This window comes from Symphalangus syndactylus, chromosome 3 (assembly GCF_028878055.3).
Source record: "Symphalangus syndactylus isolate Jambi chromosome 3, NHGRI_mSymSyn1-v2.1_pri, whole genome shotgun sequence".
Lineage (NCBI taxonomy): Eukaryota > Metazoa > Chordata > Mammalia > Primates > Hylobatidae > Symphalangus > Symphalangus syndactylus.
In genome coordinates, this window is record NC_072425.2 from 15,708,126 (window position 1) to 15,729,323 (window position 21,198).

The 21,198-nt window shown below is 55.4% G+C and overlaps 1 protein-coding gene and 1 long non-coding RNA gene across 7 annotated transcripts; one reads left to right on the plus strand and one right to left on the minus strand.

The window, feature by feature from the left end:
* Positions 1–5,005: 5,005 nt before the first annotated feature.
* Positions 5,006–14,529, minus strand: DOLPP1 (dolichyldiphosphatase 1). 6 transcript variants are annotated; one of them, XM_055270803.2, is made up of 8 exons: positions 14,228–14,529; positions 10,679–10,779; positions 10,334–10,418; positions 10,135–10,234; positions 9,825–9,923; positions 9,176–9,304; positions 8,645–8,734; positions 5,006–6,468 (listed from the first exon to the last, which is right to left on the minus strand). In XM_055270803.2, exons 1-8 carry the CDS (start codon positions 14,301–14,303, stop codon positions 6,432–6,434), a joined length of 717 nt encoding a protein of 238 aa, XP_055126778.1. In that variant the 5' UTR covers positions 14,304–14,529; the 3' UTR covers positions 5,006–6,431. The 6 variants fall into 6 exon arrangements, with proteins under 6 accessions (XP_055126778.1, XP_055126780.1, XP_055126782.1 ...); XM_055270805.2 differs by lacking the exon at positions 14,228–14,529 and adding an exon at positions 12,762–14,005; XM_055270807.2 differs by lacking the exon at positions 9,176–9,304 and having other exon boundaries at positions 14,228–14,343.
* LOC134736158 (uncharacterized) lies at positions 14,371–21,198 on the plus strand. Its single transcript, XR_010119956.1, has 2 exons — positions 14,371–15,242; positions 20,948–21,198. It is a non-coding gene; the product is annotated as an uncharacterized lncRNA (long non-coding RNA).

The following is a 21,198-nucleotide window of genomic DNA, read 5'->3' on the forward strand; positions in this document are numbered from 1 at the left end:
GAGGTGTTTCAGCTGAGAGGCAGGCAGGGTGGGGGCAGGCACCTGGCCTTGCCCTCTTCAGCTTTCCCTGGGCCTGGGAGCTGGTGTCCAAGCAGCTGGTGGGCCTGAGGGCTTTGGCCCAGGAGCCAAGGTCCAGCTGTGACCTCGGGGCTCTGGGCCCAGAACCATGCCAGAGCCAGGGCTTCGTCCTTCACCAGCAGCTTCCCACCTACCTCTGGCTTGGGTCTTCCCAAGTCGCATGGGTTGTGGGTAGGGGCAACTCTCCCAGGGGACTGTGGGGCCCAGCAGGCCCGCGTCTGGTGGACTGATGAATGTGGCTGATACCCAGGGGCCCAGGGTGTCATCCTCCTTCCCCCAACTGAGCCCAGCAAAAGTAGGAGTACAGCAGCAGGATCAGCTTGCCCCAGACCTAGCCACTGCCAGGACAGACACCTTCGGGGGTGGGCAGGTGCCGTCAGAGCAGAACCACGTACCTGCCCATAGCCCTGTGCCCATGGCTGAGGCAGGGCATCCTGGCAAAATCAAGCGTGCAGTTTGTGGAGAGGGGAGAGTCTCCCACTAGGACACTGGCCTGTGAGGAAGGCCCATGTGAAACCCCAAGGGTGGATGCCAGGGTGGGCTGGGGGAGGTTGGCTGGCCTGTGAGTGAAGGGCTCTGTGACCTGACTAAGCTGGAACAGTCACCCGAGAGTGGGGCCTTTGGTTTTCTCCATTTGTCAGATGAGGAAGCAGGCTTAGTGAGGTTAAGGTCACCAGGACACTAAATGGCAGAGCAGGATTCACAGAGGCCACACTTGTCTCCTCTAGGCCAGGGCTCCAAGAAGCCCCTCCCTAGAGCCAGGTCCCCAGCCCCAGGCCACATCCACCTAGGTGTCCCGCAGCAGGGGGTGGAGAAAGGGAGACTATGGATGGAAACCGGCCCAGCCTCAGGACCACAAGGAAGGGGGTAAAGAGGGAGGTTGGGCTGAGCCTGAGCTCTAATCAGGCACAGGGACCTGCCAGGCCTGGCCATTGGTGGTGTACTCAGCGGGAGAGGGCAGCCACTTGCCCAGTGCCCCAAGGGGACAGGAGGTGTAGCCTAGACAATGCGGGGAATGGATGGAGGCAGGGAAACGGATGCCTCCAGAGGGAACAAGCAGGCCTGGAAGAGAATGTCACCTGGACCAGCACCTGGACTCTGCTCCTCTCTACACAACAGGGTGCTCCCTCTGGGGGTGACTAGAACCACTAGGAAACAGGGTCCACAGCAGGGCAGAGTGCTGCATGAGCAGCCAGGGGTGGGCCTGCAGCCAGCCCAGGGCAGGACAGGGAGGGGAGAGCGAACAGTAAGAGGCTGCCAGACAGACACCCTGGATTCCCGAAACTCGCCTAAGAACCCTACAGGTCTGAATATAAGGTTGGATTTTTTCCCCAGAATTATCCCTCTGAATTGAGGGACATCCCCTTAAGGTGGCGGCGTTACAGGCCCCATCACATGGAAGCCCCCTCAATTCCTTGGAGCCACCAAGTATTGTTCAGGGAGGGCGCATTCAGCATCTGAGCAACCTCAGTCATGGTGAGAGGGAATCCCTAGAGGTCCTTTGTGCAGGGGCGGGGCGGGGCGGGGGGGAAGGCAAAGAAACAAGATCTCGTCATTCTTCCTTAGGGGTAATTCCTGAGACCTCACACTTTCAAGTGTTGGATGTCGGGATAAACCAGCGCTTAACGTTGTGCCAGGGGGCACTTGTGGCTTGGAATGAAATTTCTAGTGCTAGTGCTGTGCATGAAATCCTACAGGTGCTGCTTAAAGGCTAGCATAGCGAAGACAGTGGCCCCAGGAGAGCGGGGTCAGCTGACCCAGAGGGGGCTCCAGGGGTGACCAAACTCTGGCGCCAGTGATGCAGACATAAAACATGATTTGTTTTTGCAAAATGAGTGAAAAAAAACTGTTCTGAATTGGTATATCTTGAGCAATACATCATTTGACATTTGAATGAGTAATAAATTTTTTTTTTTTTTTTTGAGACAGAATTTCACTCTTGTCACCCAGGCTGAAGTGCAATGGTGCGATCTCAGCTCACTGCAACCTCTGCCTCCCGGGTTCAGGCAATCCTCCTGTCTCAGTCTCCCAAATAGTTGGGATTACAGGCCTGCGCCACCACACCGGGTATTTTTGTACTTCTGGTAGAGACAGGGTTCCACTATGTTGGCCAGGCTTGTCTCAAACTCCTGACCTCAGGTCATCTCTCTCTGCCTCAGCCTCCCAAAGTGCTGGGATTACAGGTGTGAGTCACCATGCCCAGCCTAATAAGATTAATGAATTCAAGAGAAATAGACGTGTGGCTTTATTTATTTATTTATTTATTTTTTTTTTTTTTTTTTTTTTTTTTTTTTTTTGAGGTGGAGTCTCGCTCTGTCGCCCAGGCTAGAGTGCAGTGGCACAATCTCGGCTCACTGCAAGCTCCGCCTCCCGGGTTCATGCCATTCTCCTGCCTCAGCCTCTCCGAGTAGCTGGGACTACAGGCGCCCGCCACCACGCCCGGCTGATTTTTTTTTTTTTTTATATTTTTTAGTAGAGACAGGGTTTCACCGTGGTCTCGATCTCCTGACCTCGTGATCCGCCCGTCTCGGCCTCCCAAAGTGCTGGGATTACAAGCGTGAGCCACCGCGCCCGGCCTATTTATTTATTTTTGAGATGGAGTCTCGCTCTGTCGCCCAGGCTGGAGTGCAGTGGCGCAACCTCGGCTCACTGCAAGCTCCGCCTCCCGGGTTCACGCCATTCTCCTGCCTCAGCCTCTCCGAGTAGCTGAGACTACAGGCGCCCGCCACCACGCCCGGCTAATTTTTTTGTGTATTTTTAGTAGAGATGGGGTTTCACCGTGGTCTCGACCTCCTGACCTCGTGATCTGCCCGCCTCAGCCTCCCAAAGTGCTGGGATTACAAGCGTGAGCCACCGCGCCCGGCCGACGTGTGGCTTTTATGTAGATCTGGAAAGTCTGTACATCCAGCGGGCATGAACTTTTTTTTTTTCTGAGACGGAGTCTCGCTCTGTCGCCCAGGCTGGAGTGCAGTGGCACAATCTCGGCTCACTGCAAGCTCCGCCTCCCGGGTTCTCGCCATTCTCCTGCCTCAGCCTCCCAAGTAGCTGGGACTACAGGCGCCCGCCACCACGCCCGGCTAATTTTTTGTATTTTGTTTAGTAGAGACGGGGTTTCACCGTGTTAGCCAGGATGATCTCGATCTCCTGACCTCGGGATCTGCCCCTCTCGGCCTCCCAAAGTGCTGGGATTACAGGCGTGAACCACCGCACCCAGCCTCGAAAAGTGGATATTTCAAAGAGGCTTCTGAGGGCTTGAAGAGTTGGGCTTCTGCCCAGCACCGCACCTTGGGCAGGTTGGAGTGGGGTCAGGGTAAGCAGGTGAGTGTGGATGAAGTGAAGGCGATAGTTAGCAGGGGCGGGTGCGCCTAAAGCTGCTCCCAGTAGCTTTCCTACTCCACACTGCAGCCAGGATGTCTTCTGACACATCTTCCAGTTTGCTTTTCCTTTTTAACTCTCTCATCTGCTGTTAAATCTACCTCTCGAATCCTAGTTTTTTAGCTATGATTCCAGGCCAGGGCTCGCTTTATAGTTTCCTGTTCCCTGCAGATATTGCCTTTTATTTTTTTTGAGATGGAGTCTCACTCTATCACCCAAACTGGAGCACAGTGGCACGATCTCGGCTCACTGCAACCTCTGCCTCCCAGGTTCAAGCGATTCTCCTGCCTCAGCCTCCCAAGTAGCTGGGATTACAGGCGCATGCCACCATGCCCAGCTAATGTTTGTATTTTTAATAGAGATGGTATTTCACCATGTTGGCTAGGCTGGTCTTGAACTCCTGACCCTAAGTGATCTGCCCGTCTCTGGATTATGGGCGTGAGCCACCGTGCCCGGCCTTCTCTTTAAAAATAGTAAAATAGGCTGGGCATGGTGGCTCACGCCATAATCCCAGCACTTTGGGAGGTTGAGATGGGTGGATCACTTGAGATCAGGAGTTAGAGATCAGCCTGGCCAACATGACGAAACCCCATCTCTACTAAAAAGACAAAAAAATTAGCCAGGGGAGGCTGAGGCAGGAGAGTTGCTTGAACCCTGCAGGCGGAGGTTGCAGCGAGCTGAGATCGCGCCAATGCACTCTAGCCTGGGCGACAGAGCAAGACTCCATCTCAAAAATTTAGTAAAGCAGTCTGCTTAATCATTCCAGTATTTGAAGTATTTGTGGGTTTGTTTCTATTATCTGTTTTCTGCTGGTTCTCCATCATGGTGTCTTCTTTCCTTTTATATTTGATCATCTTTGTCCACATATATTTGTTTTTGAGATGAGGTCTTTCTCAGGCTGGAGTGCAGTGGCGTGATCACAGTTCGCTGCAGCCTTGACTCCCAGGCTCAAGCGATCGTCCCACCTCAGCCCCTCGAGTAGCTGGGACCACAGGTGTGCACCACCACGCCTAGCTCATTTTTTAAAAAATATTTTGTAGAGACAGGGTCTTGCGATGTTGCCCAGGCTGGTCTCAAACTCCTGGGCTCAAATGATCCTCCTCCTTTGGCCTCCCAAAGTGCTGAAATTACAGGCGTGAGCCACTGTGTCAGACCAAGTGGAGACGTTTATCCTGGCACATTCTGAAGGGCACACTGGCTGCCCCTGAGTCCTCAAGGCTGTCCCAGAGGAACGAGGCTCAGTGAGAGCAGGGCCAGCGCCACACAGGGAGGGAGACTTGAGAGTGAAAAGAGGAAAACTTCCTAAGGCTGAGAGTGTCCAAGTTTGGCATGCTGGCCCTCAGTGAGGTCCTCTGGAGGGATGTAATCAGAAGCTGGGCAGACCCTGACGGGAAATGCCGCAGAGGTCATTCAGACCCCTGCTGTAGGCTAGAAGGGACTAGATCACTTCCGGTTTTATGGTCTTCACTGTATCCTTGCCCCTAAGGGTCATGTGTCCCCACAGCTGCCCCAGTCTCCTCTCCTGAGCTCAGTCAGCAAGTGCTCAAGCCGCCAGAGTTTACGGTTTTATTTTAAAACAATAGTAAACAATTTCATTGATTTTTCTTAAATCAAACCACCTCATACTCGGCTTGTCTCAGGCAAAAAGTAAAAAATAAAAATAACGGGAGGGAAACGTGGAAACCGACCTACCTTCCCTAGAAATAAGCCCCTGGTCCTGGCATCTGGAATGGCTTTTGGACACTGCCTTTAACAAATGAGAAAAGAAAGCACCAAAATATTGTGCTTCAGCAGCAGGTTAGGAACCTCCACAAAGAAAGGGGTGGGGAGGATTCAAACACAGATCCCGAGTGACCCAGTTCAGTCCAAAACTTCTGAGAGTCTGGAGGCGTATCCTCTCCACAACTCCCTTTCAGAGTGACTTAGAGATGGGGGTCCCTTTAGGAAGAGCCCTCCCACGAACCGGGCTGGTAGGGATCTGTGAGCCCACACCCCAGACACAGGTTTGAGGGGGACCCCAAGCAGGTTCCCAGCTGGTCAGAGATGGGTCGGGAAGGACAAGGACATATTCAGAACACACAGAGGGAAGGACGAGGGACTTCGGGCGCCCGCTGCCTCACTCCTCTCCTCGCGGCTCCTTCCCATTTTGTTCGCGTGGGGATGAAGACTAACTGCTACTGGATGACAGGACAAGAAAGAGCTGTAAACAGCTTGGGTCTGCTCACCCACATGTGCAGGCTCCTTTGTCAGAAAGGGATTATTGTCTTAGGGACAGGGGACCAGAGAAAGCCCTTGTGGTGTTGGGTCAATACGGGGTAGAACACAATGACAGCAGCCGCCAGACGCGTGCTCACTCTGGGCCCTGCCCCCAGACAGGGAAACACTGACCGAGGTTCTGGAATGGCAACGGTGGCAGGGAGGGTATGGGGTATGCTCCCCTCCTCCTGTCACCCAGGCCACCCCGGCCCAGGGAGAGGCAGTCTGCCCTCTGGGCATAGGGCAAAGGGCCTGGGAAGCTGACCGGGAGCCCTCTGTTCACAGGGCAGCCACCGGAGAACAGGTTCTTCCAGCTCCAAAATCCTGCCTGCCTCTGATAAAACCAAAAAATAAATAGTGTGTACTACTCACGCCACCTGGAATTCCTGGCCCCGAGACCAGAGGCGCAAGCCCTCCTCCTCCAACTCATACCCAGGTGCCCACGCCGAGGGCACTTCCTGCCCAGCCGGTGGCTGGCAGCAGCACAGCGAGGGTCTCTGGCCACGGCCCCCAGGCAGCAGGCCCCCCAGGGTCCTGGTTGAGGGGCTGGTTCAGCCCTTTGGTCCACCTTGTTCATTAAAATTAAAATAAGAAAAAAAAAGGCTCCACTTGGTGACTTGGGTCTGTAGAGGTCTCTGCTTCGTCCCTGTCTGTCATCCTGTCCATCCTGCAAGGCATCGTGCGGGCCAGATCTGGAGGCTGGACCCAGCCACACCCACTGGTCACTGCAGTTTCGTCCCCAGCTTGCGTTGTCTGTTCCTGCAAAATGGGATGGGGGTCAGATGTGGGGACACCTGGTGTTCAGTGACCTACAGCTGTCCCCACCCCACCCGTAGTCCCAACTAAGTAGGCAAATGCCCACGCCCAGTAGCCAGCGATTGACCTGAACTGGGCCCATCAGAGCGCCTGCCCTGGGAATGGCACCTAGAGAGGGCTGATCTCCCCGGCGAGGCCTGTACCTGTTATCTCAGCTCTGCAATCCAGGAAGTGGAGCCAGGGGATTGGGGCAGGGGTAGGGACCAGGATGAGACGACAGAGGCAAGAGGGACTTGGCTGGGTTCCAGTTAGTTATGGGGAGTTTCCCTTTACAGACGAGCCAGCACAAGTGGGCTCAGTTATCATTGATCAAAACAGAGGTACAGAAACGTAGTGAGCTCCCCATCTGGGAGGTATGCAAGTGAAAGCAGGAGAACTACTGATGGAGGTTACTGAGGGGATTTGAGCACCCAGTTTGGGGTGTGGCTATATCCAGGGTGGGCCCAGGAACCTGAGGGAACCAGGGCCAATCACCCCCATTTTCTAGAGGGGCTGACAGAGACTCAGTGGAGGAGAATGGGGTTTGTCTAGGGTCCCAGTTAAAATCTAGAAGCCTGACTGGTCCTGTGTGATGTGGCCCCAGCCTCGTCCCACAACACACCCCTTGCTCCCGGGGCTCCAGCCCCGGCAGCCTCCGTCTGGTGCAGTCACCAAGCTTCGTCAGCCTCAGGAGTTGTGCATGCCCTTCCCTCTGCTGAGAACGTTCCCAACCCCCCCACACCCTCCCCAGCCCCCTACCCTCCCCATCCCCCCATCCCCCCACCTCCCCACCCCTCCCCCCAGCTCCCACGTCCCCACATAGGCTCCCGACACAAGCTGTCAGGCCACAGCACTGATCACATAGGCAGGTGCGTCGCAGCTCTTCCCTGCCTGCCGCGAGCACCGTGAGCAGGGGACCATGGCTGTCACTGTGCTTGCCCCCAGCACACAGCCTGGCACAGAAGAGGTGTGCCCTGAGATTCTGGTAAATGAAGGCAGGTGGAGGCCGGCCAGGCAGGGCAGGGCAGGGTGAGGCGGGGCAGGCCCGTGAGAGACCAGCAGGGCCAGCTGCGGCCTTTCTGCCTCTAATGGGATTGCCTGCCCTAACCCCCTCCAATCCCCTTTCCTCATGGATCCCCGGCTTTGCTCTTAAGCTCGTTAGCATAATTTGGACCTTGATGCACTAAACACGTTTCCTGGCTGCTAGGACGCCCCACCCTACCCCACCCCACAGTCCCTCTCAGCCTGCCTGGAAACCTCCCAGTCTTCCTCTGGAGCCTCAGCTCCCCTCTGAAACCAGAGAAGGGCCAGCCTTCGGCCGGGCGCGGTGGCTCACGCCTGTAATCCCAGCACTTTGGGAGGCTGAGGCGGGTGGATCACGAAGTCAGGAGATTGAGACCATCCTGGCTAACACGGTGAAACCCCGTCTCTACTAAAAAATACAAAAAATTAGCCAGGCGTGGTGGCGGGCGCCTGTAGTCCCAGCTACTCGGGAGGCTGAGGCAGCAGAATGGTGTGAACCCAGGAGGCAGAGGTTGCAGTGAGCCGAGATCGCACCACTGCACTCCAGCCTGGGTGACAGAGTGAGACTTGATCTCAAAAAAAAAAAAAAAAAAAAAAAAAAGAAAAGAAAAGCCAGCCTTCCCACTCCCCTAGGAACCCCACCCAGGATTTGGGGTGAGTGAAACAGCATGAGTCAGGAGTCTCCAAAGCTCAGCTCTGTCCTGACTTGCTGCACAACTACAGGCTGGCCTCCTAACTTAATGTGCCTCAGTTTACCCAGGTCTAAGAAAGCATCTGGACTAATCCCTAGGGATGTCCACACACAGGAGCCCTGAGAACCTCAGCTGCCCAGCTCTCTGGTTCTGGGCTGCAGAGGTTAAAAGCATGGGCTCTGGGCCAGACAGCCTGGGTTCACCACCCTGCTCCCCCACCCACTAGCTGCAAGATCTCAAGCAAGTGACTTCTCTTCTCCAAGCTTCAGTTTCATCATCTGCAAAATGGGGGTCACAGCAGGATTCAATGAGTTAATGCGAGAAAAGTGCTTAGGCAGGCGCGAGGCTCCCGGAGAGCCCTCCAAACATGGAGGCAGAGGCTGCCTATGGTTGGCCCAGTGAGCACTGCTGTCCCCTGAACTCACCTGGCTTCTGCCCGGGTTACCGTGTACTCAAACCAGAGTACGTTGGGAATGAGGCTTGTGTCTCGGATTAGGAAGAACTCAGAGACAGGCCTGGAGAGACAGACATCAGAGAGCCAGGGCCACATCAGGGCATGAGTCTGTTACCACGCCAGACATCCCCATCATTGCCCGGGGCTGGCACGGCACCCACCCCAACTGCCTAGAGTCTTTGCCTGGCCTGAGACCCCAGAGCCACTGAGAGACCCAGCTATGTCACCTGTGTCACCTCAGGCAGGGGCACTGTCCCACAGCACACACAGCCCAGCAGGACTCAGGCTTCTAAGTCCCTGAGAACCTAGGCGAGGACAGAGGATGGCACTCTGGCTTCCGGGCCTGAGGAAACCCCCTGTGTCTCTGCCACAAACCCTGGGGCACTGGGGCCTTCCCAGGGAGACAGGGGCTGGGGTCAAGACTCCTAGGTCCGCCCACTGATGGCCCCACCCACAGGAGGGGACAGGGTCCACAGTGCCCAGGAAGGCAGGAGGCAGTTACCAGGCTGCTATCCTGGGGAACAGCGGGGTGAGGACCTCCTGGGTGAAGATGAACCAGGCGATGGCCATGAGGCCTCCAGCGATGCCTCCATAGAGCACCTGGCTCCAGGTGTGGTACAGCAGGTAGACCCTGGGCCAAGGCCAGAAGCGAAGTATGTGAGAGCCAGTCAGACACAGGCCCGCACAATCCCCACTGCCCATGTGCCAGCTTCCCAGGGACCTGTGCCCGCACATGTGGAGACACACAGGACAGTGACTCCACGGGGCACAGCCTCAGATCCACTTCCAAAAGGGAGGGCGCTGGACCCCAAACACAGCTCTCCCATCTGTAGCAGTGAAGGGTCAGCTGGGATCTGCCTGCCTCCCATCTAGACCTTGACCTCTGAATTTGTCTACAGTGGGCTCCTCTGGAACACTGGGAAGAGATGGCTGATACGTGGAGTTGGTCCCAGAATCTTGGGCTCAGTGGGGACTGGGCTAGACGGGGCAGCTGGAGCCCTGTCCTTTTAAAACTAGAGGTCTGGGACCCCTTTTCCAGTCCTGCCCTACAGGTTCTGGGACTAGGATCCATGGTGGGGTCCCACAGGGACCAGGAACCCGCAGGACACCACATGGGCAGGGTGCAGGCAGGGGCTCTCCCTGCTCCATACCTGCTGTAGGAGACTAGGAAGGCCACAGCGAGGAGTCCCAGGGAGAGCACGTGCCTCCACAGCAAGTCCAGGAACCTGGCGTTGTTTGTTTGGTGCATTCTGGGAAAACAGGCCCACCAGATGACCTCAGCCCACAGCCCAGCCCAGGCCTCCCAAACAGTCCCTGGCCCCATCCAAATGGTCCCTGAGTACCTTCTGCCTCCGCTGCAGCCCCTCCCACCCCAGGGGCATCCGAAGGGCTAGCATTGAGTCCCTAGCAGAACTCGGCCTGAGCCAGTTCAGGGCCATCCGGACCGGGGTAGAAACTCACCTTAAATACAGGAAAAGGAAGGAATAGACGGAGAAGAACCACATAAACTGGGAATGGCTGGAGGGCATCCCGTACTTGGTGCCCACTGCTGTGTGGGGGCCTGGGAGAGAGAGGAGACCAGGGCATCACGAGAGGATGCAGACCTCCCAGTAATGCCCCAACCTGGGGGAACCTCAGGCCCTCCCAGCCGAGGCCCTACCTCCACAGGGCCGTGGCTCCTGGATGACGTTTTTGATCAGCCAGTTGACCCCCTCATTCAGTGCCAGGCCCCCAAGGAAGGAGATCTGCTGGGGAAGACGTATGGTCAGCTGGGCCTCTGTGCACCTGTTGGCTGCTACCTAGTCCCAAAGACCATGGCCTCTGACTGAACCTCCCAGCCCAACAGGTGAGTAACCTAGAACCAGCCAGGAGGCTCCACGCACCTGAAGACAGGTGGACGCAGGGATGAGAAGGCAAACCCTGGACTGAGGCGCAGACAGGCTTCCCAAAGCAGGGTGGGGGCACTGGGGGTGGGGTGGGGAGGGTGTGGGCAGGACAGACTCACCGTGTGCAGCTCCCGCTTAAATATGATGAGGGTCACGAAACCGACGATGACAAATACAGGGCTGAGGCTCAGGTAGGCAAGGAGGTGGCCTGAGAGATCACCTGGCAAGACAGAGAACAGAATCAGGACAGGGCACAGGCATCAGAAGAGGGACCAGCCCCCTACAAGTAAGGCCTGAGCCAGAAAGGAGGTCCGGGCAGGGCCTGGAGAATGGAGGCCAGGCAGCCACGGACACCTGTTTACCAGCCGATCGTGCCAACTCAGTCACAGCCATACGTGACGCTGTCTACTACTTAGTACTAAAGTGCACACAGCATGCGTTTAAAGCAGGTGCCATTCTATAGATGAAGAAACTGAATTCCAGAGCAACTATGTGACTCGCCCAAGGTCACACAGCCAGAAGGAGGTGGGACCAGGACTAAAGTCCAAGTCTCTGACCTGGTCCAGACACTAGACCAATCCCTCCTGCCAAATCAGGAAGGTGAACCCGGCCTGGTGACTCCAGAGGTGGAGCCTGGGACCTGGGAGGCAGCCCGGCAGGCACATGAGAGCCACACGCTGTTGTGCTGGGGCTGCCCTGGCTGAGCCCTGGGCCGCCAGGGAAATCCCACATTCTCTGGACACCACACAGACTTGGGTCCACACTGAAGACTCGGACAGAAACCAAGCCCAATAGGGCGACGGTAACAGCTGCGTGCCACTTCTCTGGCAGGAAACTGCCTACCTATTGATTACCAGCTTCTGACACTCCCATCACGCCTGGGATGGAGGCAGCAGAGGAACACTGGCCCCTTTTAGGAGATGGGGACACTCAAGCTGAGAATCCAAGGGGAGGGGAGGCTGAGTCTGAAGGCCACCCTCACCACTTGAGACAGGCAGCTATGTAGCCACTCTGGGGTCTGAGGGCATGGTTCAGCTCCTATGCCCACAATCACTGGCTGCATGAACTGAGGCAAGGATTCAAGCCTCAGCTCACCTACTTGTGGAACACGGATATCAGTGCCTACCTCCTACAGCTGCATGAGACTCGATGAGATGGGACCTGTGAGACACCCAGCTTGGTCCCTGGCAACCAGGACACTTCCATGTTGGGGCAGAGATGGAAAGAACCCAGTGTGGGAAATGGTCCACGCCACCAGCCTCACACAAGCAGCAGGGAAGGTGTCCACAGAGGGCTGAGCCCAGATTCCAGGGCTGAAGACATAGACACACGCATGCCCCGCCTCACCCACACACAGGATCCTACCCAGCCCATCCTACCCAGGATCAGGCTGGCCTGGAGTTGGTCTGGGAGAGCAGAGCAGCCCAGCTAAGTGCCTGGGTTCAAGTGCTGGTGCTGCCACAGTCCCACTGGGTGACAGTGGGTGAGTCCCTTCTCTTTCCTGGGCCTCTCCACTACGAAGCTCACCCTCACAGCACTGGGTTTTGAAGACAGTGAGTGACTGGTACCCCCAAAGCTTTAGCCATCTCCATAGCCTGTCCCAGAGCCAGCACTACCCTGGGGTTTTCCCGAAGATGCTACCAGGGACTCTGGCCTCTCTACTCTCTGATCCAAGCCCCCTCAGGCCTCCCATGGCCCTTAGGACAAGTTCCCCCTCAGCGCAGCTCATCTGGCCCTGTACAGTCCTGGCCCTGCTTCCCTCCCACCCTCTGCTCCAGTTCCAAGGACCAAACTCGAGTTCCCTGAGCGCACCGTGCCCTGTCCTGCTTCTGGACCTTTGCACACAGTTTCCCCCACCTGGGACGCTCTCTGGGTGAACTCAACGAACAACTAAGAACCCACCACAGTGGCAAAAAAAAAGACACATACGTCCCTGCTAGTGCAGAGCTTGCGGTCTGACGGGAGAATCTGCCATCCAGACACAGTTCATGATCCACTAGTGTAGATATCAGGACAGCATCTGGGAGTAGAGACAGGGTCTCTTTATACCCCACTCTATCCCCCAAGCCCAGCACAGGGCCTGGCTCTTAACTGGGCTCAAAAACTGTTGAATGAATGAAGTAAGCAAGTGATGGTGTGAAGAGGGGTGTGACGGAGAAGTGCAGGGAACCATGGAAGCATTAATAGGGGACTAGACCTCACCAGATGCTCCAGGCTCAGCCAGGTCCATCACAGCCTGTATCATGCTGCACACAACTGCCTGCCAGGTTCCTTCTGGCTCGTTGGATTGCGAGCACTCCAAGAAGCTACTCTGAGGCCAGGAGGGGAAGCTGTGAAGGTGCAGAGGCCTTAGCAAGTCTTTCCCCACCTCCAGACTTTGGCTTTCCTCTTACAGAGCAGCTGGTTTTCATAGTGCAGGAATGCAGGGATATTTCAGGTCTGTTAAGCATTCTAAAACCAGAGCTAGCCCAGGGCCTAGCACTCAGAAGCGTTCAGCGGATATTGGCTGAATGAATGAATGGATGGATGAATGGTAGACAGGCAGGCAGGCAAGGCCCAGCACCTGGCAGGGCCATACCACCCCCAGTACAACCCAGAACACCAGGGTCAAAGTTCTTTGGCATTCAGTCCTGGTGCCCTCAGCGGAGCCAGGTTCTCACATCTCGCAAGACAGCAGCATGAGCAGGCCCTTCCCAGGCAACCAGGGCTCAATGAGGGGCCCCAGCCTTCCCTGGCACTCAACCATCTTACCCAGGGAGGGTCCTGGAAGGTGGGATAACATTAACTGCAGGTATTTACTGAACGCTTACTGCATGCCGGGCACTGTGCTCAGCCCTTCTTGTGCCTCCTGCTATTTGATGCTCACACCATCACCAGAAGGTAAGCACTGTAATCAGTCCCACTTTAGAGATGAAGTAACTTAGGCAGAGGCAGGCACCTGCACAAGGCCTCAGCCTCAACTGGAGCCCAGATGGGTCTGACCCCCACGCCCAGGCTCTGCGCCACTCTCACTAGACAGCCTCCAGAACGCCGCTAATGGACCTCTCAACTGGAAAGCCCTGCGCTTCGAGAGGTGTGTCTGATGGGAAGCTCCAGAAGTCAAGATCCCAGAGGCTGCCCGCCCCCTCATCGGGTCCTCTCTGTTGTGGAATCGTGCCCTGCTCAGGGCGTGGCACCACAAGTACTCAAAAGCCTGGCTTCAGCTTGCACACTCCCAGCAACGAGGAGCTTTCTCTTACAAGCAGCCCAAAGCACTGTTCGAAGGAAACAAGACACTCCCCGCACGCTGGAGCAGGAGTGCGGCCTCTCTGGGACAGGGCAGGGCGGGGAAGAAGGGCCAAGGTCCAGGCCAGGGATCTTTTCTCGTCTCACACAGATCCCCACCCCATTTCAGCCCACCGGCGCCCCGGGACCGGAGGGGGGGGGAGCGCCCTTGGCCGCGCAGCCGCAGAGTGCGCGAGCGAGCGCCTCACAATTTCGCCCAGCTCATCCCCGCACCACTGCGCCTGCGCGGCGCGCGCGCCGGCCGAGCCCCTCCATGGCTCACTATTTGACAGTTCCTACCCCGGTCCCCCGGCGCCCCCTCCGCGGGCTCGCGCAGGCCGGAGCGCCCGGGGCTGAGAGGCCGTCCCCGGGAAGGCGTCCTTGGAGCCGGAACCGCCTTTTACCTGCGGGATATTCGACGTGGGTGAGGGTCACTGGCCGCCATGAAGCGGGGAGCGAGCACTGTCCGTCCGCTGCCATCTTACCCGGAGACCGGGCTTCTTCGAGCAGCCAATGGGGAGCCAGGGGGGCGGTGGTCCTGACCTATCACGCCGGGGAGGCGCCGTGCACCCAATCGGAGGCCAATATAGGTAGCGGCGCAGCCATTCAGCGTGCAGGCCGTGGGGCTGGCCCGAGCGGCGAATCAGAGAGCGGGGCCCCTGGGAGCCAACGAGCCGGCCCAGTTGGCGTCCAATCCGGGGCGAGCGCAGGTAGGCGCCTAGCCAATCAGAGAAGGGGAGGGTTCCAGCACAGAACAGGGAGCATAACAGCCAATCAGAAGGTGAGGCTGCCTCAGCTGGTGGGCAGGGCGGGCCAATCAGGTGCTGGCTTTGGGGGCGTGTTGAACTTTGGTGGGAGCTTTGGTTCGGCTGGGACCTGCGCCCTGAATGAAGGCTTCCCTGGTACCCCGTGCCGATCTGCGGTCTTGGGGACCTGCGCGTCCGACAGCGCGTGCTCGAAGAGGAGAGGCAACCTCAGCCCCAAGGGGTTTGAACCGACCCACTTTCAGTTACGAGTAAACTGAGACCAGAGAGCAGAGGGGGCTTATTTCCCTCTGCCCCATACTGGCCGGCGAAAGGGCAAGTCACACAGACCTTTTTGTCAAGTGTGTGGGGCGGGGCGCGCAGTAGGCGCCCTAAACGCTGGACTGAACAGAGAAGCTTAACTGATACTTAAGAGTGGAAGCTTAGCTACAGTTAAGGACTTCTTCCTCTTTTCATTCATTTAACAAAGATTTATTGATTCAGTCACGTCTATGCTACTTGATGAGGCGTCTTGGGAGCATTTCAAACAAGAAGTCGGTTTTCCACCTACCCCTCAGTTTTCCCAAGACATTCCTGCGTGAACAGCCACACCTTCCCACCCGCCTTCACCTCTCCTACCCGACTCTGTCTCTGGCTGGATTGGATTACAGTCCAGGTAAGGTGGGCTGGGAGGGCTCAGCCTCTTGTCTCCTGCCCCTAGCATGTGCTGTTTTTGTCTGTTTGTTTTTTGAGACAGGGTCTTGCTCTGAGGCCCAGGCTGGAGTGCAGTGGAACTATCTCGCTCAGCCTCCTGGGTCCAAGTGATTCTCTTGTCTCAGCCTCCCGAGTAGTCTAGGCGCGCGCCACCGCATCCGGCTAATTTTTGCATTTTTAGTAGAGACCGGGTCTCACCATGTTGGCCAGGCTGGTCTCGAACTCCTGGCCTCAGGTGATCCGCCTGCCTCGGCTCCCAAAATGCTGGGATTACAAGCGTGAGCCACCATGCCCAGCTAATCTTTTTTTTTTTTTTTTTTTTTGAGACAGAGTCTTGCTCTGTTGCCCAGGCTGGAGTGCAATGGCACGCCTGGCTAATTTTTGTATTTTTTGTAGAGACGGGGTTTCACCGTGTTGGTCAGGATGGTCTTGATCTCCTGACCTCGTGATCCAACCACCTCGGCCTCCCAAAGTGCTGGGATTACAGGTGTGAGCCACCGCCCCTGGCCACCGTGCGCTGTTTTGCTGCATGGGATGAACCGCCTCTCCTGCCCTACTTTGCCCGGCCCAATCTGGCTCAGGTGTCTCCTCGACTTACAGGTTTCCACAGCCAAGTGAGGGGCCAGTACTGGGCTCTCAGGGTTGCATTTCCTGTCCTGTCTCAGCCCTGACCTCACTGGACTGTAATCGGTTCCTTATCCCTCCCAGTCAGCGGCGGCTCTCAGACTTTATAGAGTGCCGAGATCAGCCTGTAGAAAACACAGATTCCTGGGTTGCAGTGGGGCCTGGGTTGATCCAGTGGGTCTGAGTTGGAGCCTAGGTGTCTGCATTATGTGCTCCGGGGGTTCTGATACAGGTGGTTACAGCCACCACTGGAGAAACCCTGGGCAATATGAAGACAGGGCCTGGTACACCCTGAGCCTGGTCCAGACCAGACCTAGAGCAAGTGCCTGATAAGTGACACGAGCACCCCCGAGGTGAGTTGAGAATTACCCAGGAAATCCCACTGAGAGTGGCTCTGTCTGCGAGTGGCCAGGCCAGTAGAGCGGGGACCATGAGCTGGCCTGTGTGGCCGTAGATGATGGCGACTCAGAACCCACCAGAGAGCCCAGAAGTCCCACTACGCCTAGCCCTGCTGTGCGCACTCCCAGCCTGGGCTCGTTGGGGTCAGCTGGCCTCGGTTTCCTCAGGCACTGCCATTATTAGCCTCTGAGAAGCAGGAGGTGTGAGGAGCGGGCCGGAAGCTTCCCAGAATAGTTCCCTGGGACAGGGCAGCCATCCATGATCTGGGCCACATTGCCTCTCCCAAATAGGCCTCAGGAGCAAAGTCCATGAAATGCAGGCCTGTCAGTACAGGGAGCCTCCTGAGGGAGGATGAGGATGAGGAACTAAGAAATGAGAGGGAGTTACCCAGGGAGCGTTTTCCTGGCAGAGAGAACAGTGTAAGCCAGTGTCCTGGGGCCCGAGTGTGGCTAGATGACGTGGGCAAGAGGGAGACAAGGGGTAAGGTGGTGCGGGGGAGGTCCACAGGGGCCTGATCACCCGAAACTTTGAGGGCACTGTTAGTGGTGCGGACAGAGGGGAGCTCTGAAGGATGGGTTTGTTGTTGGGTTTGGTTTGGTTTTCTTGTTTAAAATAGAACATTCAGGGCAGGCACAGTGACTAAACCTGTAGTCCCAGCACTTTGAGAGGCCAAGGCGGGAGGATCACTTGAGCCCAGGAGTTCAAGACTAGCCTGGGCAATACAGCAAGACTTCATCTCTACAAACAAATTTTTAAAAATTAGCCAGGCATGGTGGTGCACATCTATGGTCCCAGTTACTCGGGAGGCTGAGATGGGAGGATCACATGAGCTGGGGAGGTCAAGGCTACAGTGAGCTGTGATCCTGCTGCTACACTTCAGCCTGGGCAACAGAGCAAGACCCTGTCTCAAAAATATAGCTGGGTTGTAATCCCAGCACTTTGGGAGGCCGAGGCGAGTGGATCACCTGAGGTCAGGAGTTCAAGCCCAGCCTGGCCAACATGGCAAAACCTCGTTTCTACTAAAAATACAAAAATTAGCTAGGCGTGGTGGCACACGCCTGTAATCACAGCTACTTGGGAGGCTGAGGGAGAATTGCTTGAATCTGGAGGTGGAGGTTGCAGTGAGCCGACATCATGCCAGCCTGGGCAACAAGAATGAAACTCTGTCTCAAAAAAAATAAATATATATATATATGGCTGGGTGCAGTGGCTTACTCCTGTAATCCCAGCACTTTGGGAGGTCAAGGCAGGCAGATTACTTGAGGTCAGGAGTTTAAGACCAGCCTGGCCAACATGGCAAAACTCCATCTCTACTAAAAATACAAAAATTAGCTGGGTGTGGTGGCATGCACCTGTAGTCCCAGCTACTCGGGAGGCTGAAGCAGGAGAATCGCTTGAACCTGGGAGGTGGAGGTTGCAGTGAACCGAGATCGTGCCACTGCCCTCCAGCCTGGGTGACAAAGCAAGACCGTCTTAAAAACAATTATATATATACATATATATATGTATATGTGTATATTTCATACAGAAAATTTCAGAAATCAAATGTATACAGCTTGATGTGGTTTCACAAACTAAGCACACTTGTGTAAGCAGCCTCCATATCAGGAACTTAAGAGTCCTGGCGCCCCTCCAATCACCCCAGGTGACTTCCAACTTCCGACACCATACCTTCGGTTTGGCTGGATTGTGTAATTTCATTTTTTTGTTTTGTTTTTTTTTTTTTTTTTTTTTTTTTGAGACGGAATCTTGCTTTGTCGCCCAGGCTGGAGTGCAGTGGAGCGATCTCGGCTCACTGCAAGCTCCACCTCCCGGGTTCACGCCATTCTCCTGCCTCAGCCTCTCCGAGTAGCTGGGACTACAGGTGCCCGCCACCACGCCCGGCTAATTTTTTTGTATTTTTAGTAGAGACGGGGTTTCACTGTGGTCTTGATCTCCTGACCTCGTGATCCGCCCGCCTCGGCCTCCCAAAGTGCTGGGATTACAAGCGTGAGCCACCGCGCCCGGCCTGTTTTGTTTTGTTTTGTTTGTTTTTTGAGACAAGTCTCGCGCTGTCGCCCAGACTGGAGTGCAGTGGCGTGATCTCAGCTCACTGCAACCTCCGCCTCCCGGGTTTAAGCAATTCTCATGCCTCGGCCTCCCGAGTAGCTGAGACTACAGGTGCATACCACCATGCCCAGCTAATTTTTTGTAGTTTTAATAGACAGGGTTTCACCATGTTGGCCAGGATGGTCTCAATCTCTTGACCTCGTGATCCGCCCGTCTCGACCTCCGAAAGTGCTGGGATTACAGGTGTGCGCCACGGAGCCTGACCTGGATTGTGGAATTTCTGTCAACGGAAGCCTACAGTCTGCACTTTTTGAGTATGTGGCTTCTTCACTCACATTATGGTTGTTAGCCATGCTGCAGCGTCCAGTGGAAATTTGCTTCCTCTCATTGCTGTGCGGTATTCCATGGTGTGAACATTCCACAGTTTATTTCCCATTCTGGTCTTTTTTTATTTTTTGTAGAGACAGGGGCTCGCTGTGTTGCCCAGGCTGGTCTCGAACTCATGACCTCAAACAGTCCTCCCACCTTAGCCTCCCAAGGTGCTGGGATTACAGATGTGAGCCACTGCGCCCGGCCTCCATTCTAGTCTTGATGGACATTTGGGTGTTTCTAAGTTTGGGGTGTTAAAAGTAGTGCTGCTGTGAACCTGTGCACGGCTGTGGATTCGTACCTGTGGAATCGTAGCTGTGGATTCATTTCTGAGGGAGATGTGCCTAGGAGCCCTTTCAGGGTCCCATGAGATGGAAGAGGTGACACAGTCAGACCCAGCTGTTGGACAGGGGCTGGGCGGTGCAGGCATGAATATGGCCAGGAGCCCCAGGGGAGGCTGCCCGAGCTGCCTGCCTCCTGTCTCTGAGCTGAGGGTTTGACCAGTGATGTTCTCGATGCCGGCTCTGTGCATCCTGAGAGGTGCTGTGTCCTCCTTGTTACCTTCACAACAGCCCTGCAAGGCAGCCCTAAGTGCACCCAGCTTGTAGCTGAGGACGGTAAGGCTCAGAGTGGCACAGTTTGCCACGGCCTCCTGGCCCAGGTTCAGAACCTCCTGCATCTCATAAACCAAACTGCTGGCCACCTCCTCCCACTGCCCCATAGGTTATCAGACAAGCTCTGAAACCCAGGCTTTTCCAGAGCTGTCCCAGGGCAGAGTCTGGCCTTTTACCTCTGGACTTTCCTCTGGCAGGAAGTTCACAGGCAAGGTGGCCCTGAGATTAGAGGTACAGAGTCTAACTGCACCACACCCCAGCCACGCTGGTCTGCGCTCAGAGTCCCAGCAAGCCCTTAGGAAACAAGGCTCTCTCCCTCTCTTGGCCTCCGATATGGTTTGACTGTGTCCCCACCCAAATCTCGACTTGAATTATAGCTCCCATAATTCCCACGTGTTGTGGGAGGGACCCGGTGGGAAGTAATTGAATCATGGAGGTGGTTACCCCCATACTGTTCCTGTGGTAGTGAATAAGTCTCATGAGATCTCATGGTTTTATAAGGGGTTCCCCCTTCCGCTTGGCTCTCATTCCCTCTTGCCTGCTGCCATGTAGGACATGCCTTTTGCCTTCCACCATGATCGTGAGGCCTCCCCAGCCACATGGAACTATGAGTCCATTAACATCTTTTTCTTTGTAAATTACCCAGTCTTGGGTATGTCTTTATCAGCAGCATGAAAACAGACTAATACAGCCTCTTTCCCCAAACATGGTGATGCTGCCTTCTGGGTTGGAGGTTCATTTGTTGACTTCAGGAAATATTTGAGTTCCTCAGTCATGCCAGACCACGTGTGGGCATCAGGGATGAAGGGTGAACATAGCCAGCTGGGTGCCACCCTCGGGAAACTGCCATTTCAGTGGAGGCTGCAGAAGCCCTGGATCCCTGTGATCTCAAACTAGAAGTGACAGTTTCGGTTGTAGAAACCCCTGAGAGATGGCCGGGCGTGGTTTCTCACACCTGTAATCCCAGCACTTTGGGAGGCTGAGGTGGGCAGATCATGAGGTCAGGAGTTCAAGACCAGCCTGACCAATATGGTGAAACCCCGCCTCTACTAAAAATACAAAAATTGCCAGGCACGGTGGCTCACGCCTGTAATCCCAGCACTTTGGGAGGCCAAGGCGGGTGGATCACCTGAGGTCGGGAGTTCAAGACCAGCCTCACCAACATGGAGAAACACCGTCTCTACTAAAAATACAAAATTAGCCAGGGTGGTGGCACATGCGTGTAATCCCAGCTACTCAGGAGGCTGAGGCAGGAGAATCGCTTGAACCTGGGAGGCGGAGGTTGCAGTGAGCCCAGATTGCGCCATTGCACTCCAGCCTGGGCAACAAGAGCAAAACTCTGTCTCAAAAAAAAAAAAAATACAAAAATTAGCCAGGCATGGTGGTGGGCACCTGTAGTCCCAGCTACTCGGGAGGCTGAGGCAGGAGAATCACTTGAACCCAGGAGGCAGAGGTTGCAGTGAGCCAGCATCACGCCACTGCACTCCAGCCTGACAGTGTGAGTCTCCTCAAAAAAAAAAAAAAAAGAAAGAAAGAAAAAGAGGAAAAGGTCATTTGCAGAATACTGTGCAGCAACAAGGAAATAAAATACTGAAACATACCAATACCACAGATGGATGAACCTCCAAAACATGCTTCTACCTGAAAGAAGCCCAGCACAAAGGCCGCCTATTGGATGATTCCATTTACGGCAAATGCCCAGAAAAGGCAAGTCTACACAGAGAGTAGCTTGATGCTGCCCTGGGACTGGGGAATTTACTACAAGTGGGCATCACAGGGTGATGGCAATGTTCTCAAACCATACTGAGGTAATTGGTACACACCTCTGTAAATTTATTTAAAACATTAAAGCATGTGAATCTA

Bases quoted from the DNA above. Each gene is read 5' to 3' on its own strand.
- DOLPP1 (XM_055270803.2), bottom strand. From the start codon at position 14,303: ATGGCAGCGGACGGACAGTGCTCGCTCCCCGCTTCATGGCGGCCAGTG. The intron at 9,305-9,824 runs GTATGGAGCAGG...GCCTTGGCCCAG, and splicing joins TTCCTAGTCTCCTACAGCAG to GGTCTACCTGCTGTACCACA. The intron at 6,469-8,644 runs GTGAGTTCAGGG...CCCATTTTGCAG, and splicing joins GTAACCCGGGCAGAAGCCAG to GAACAGACAACGCAAGCTGG.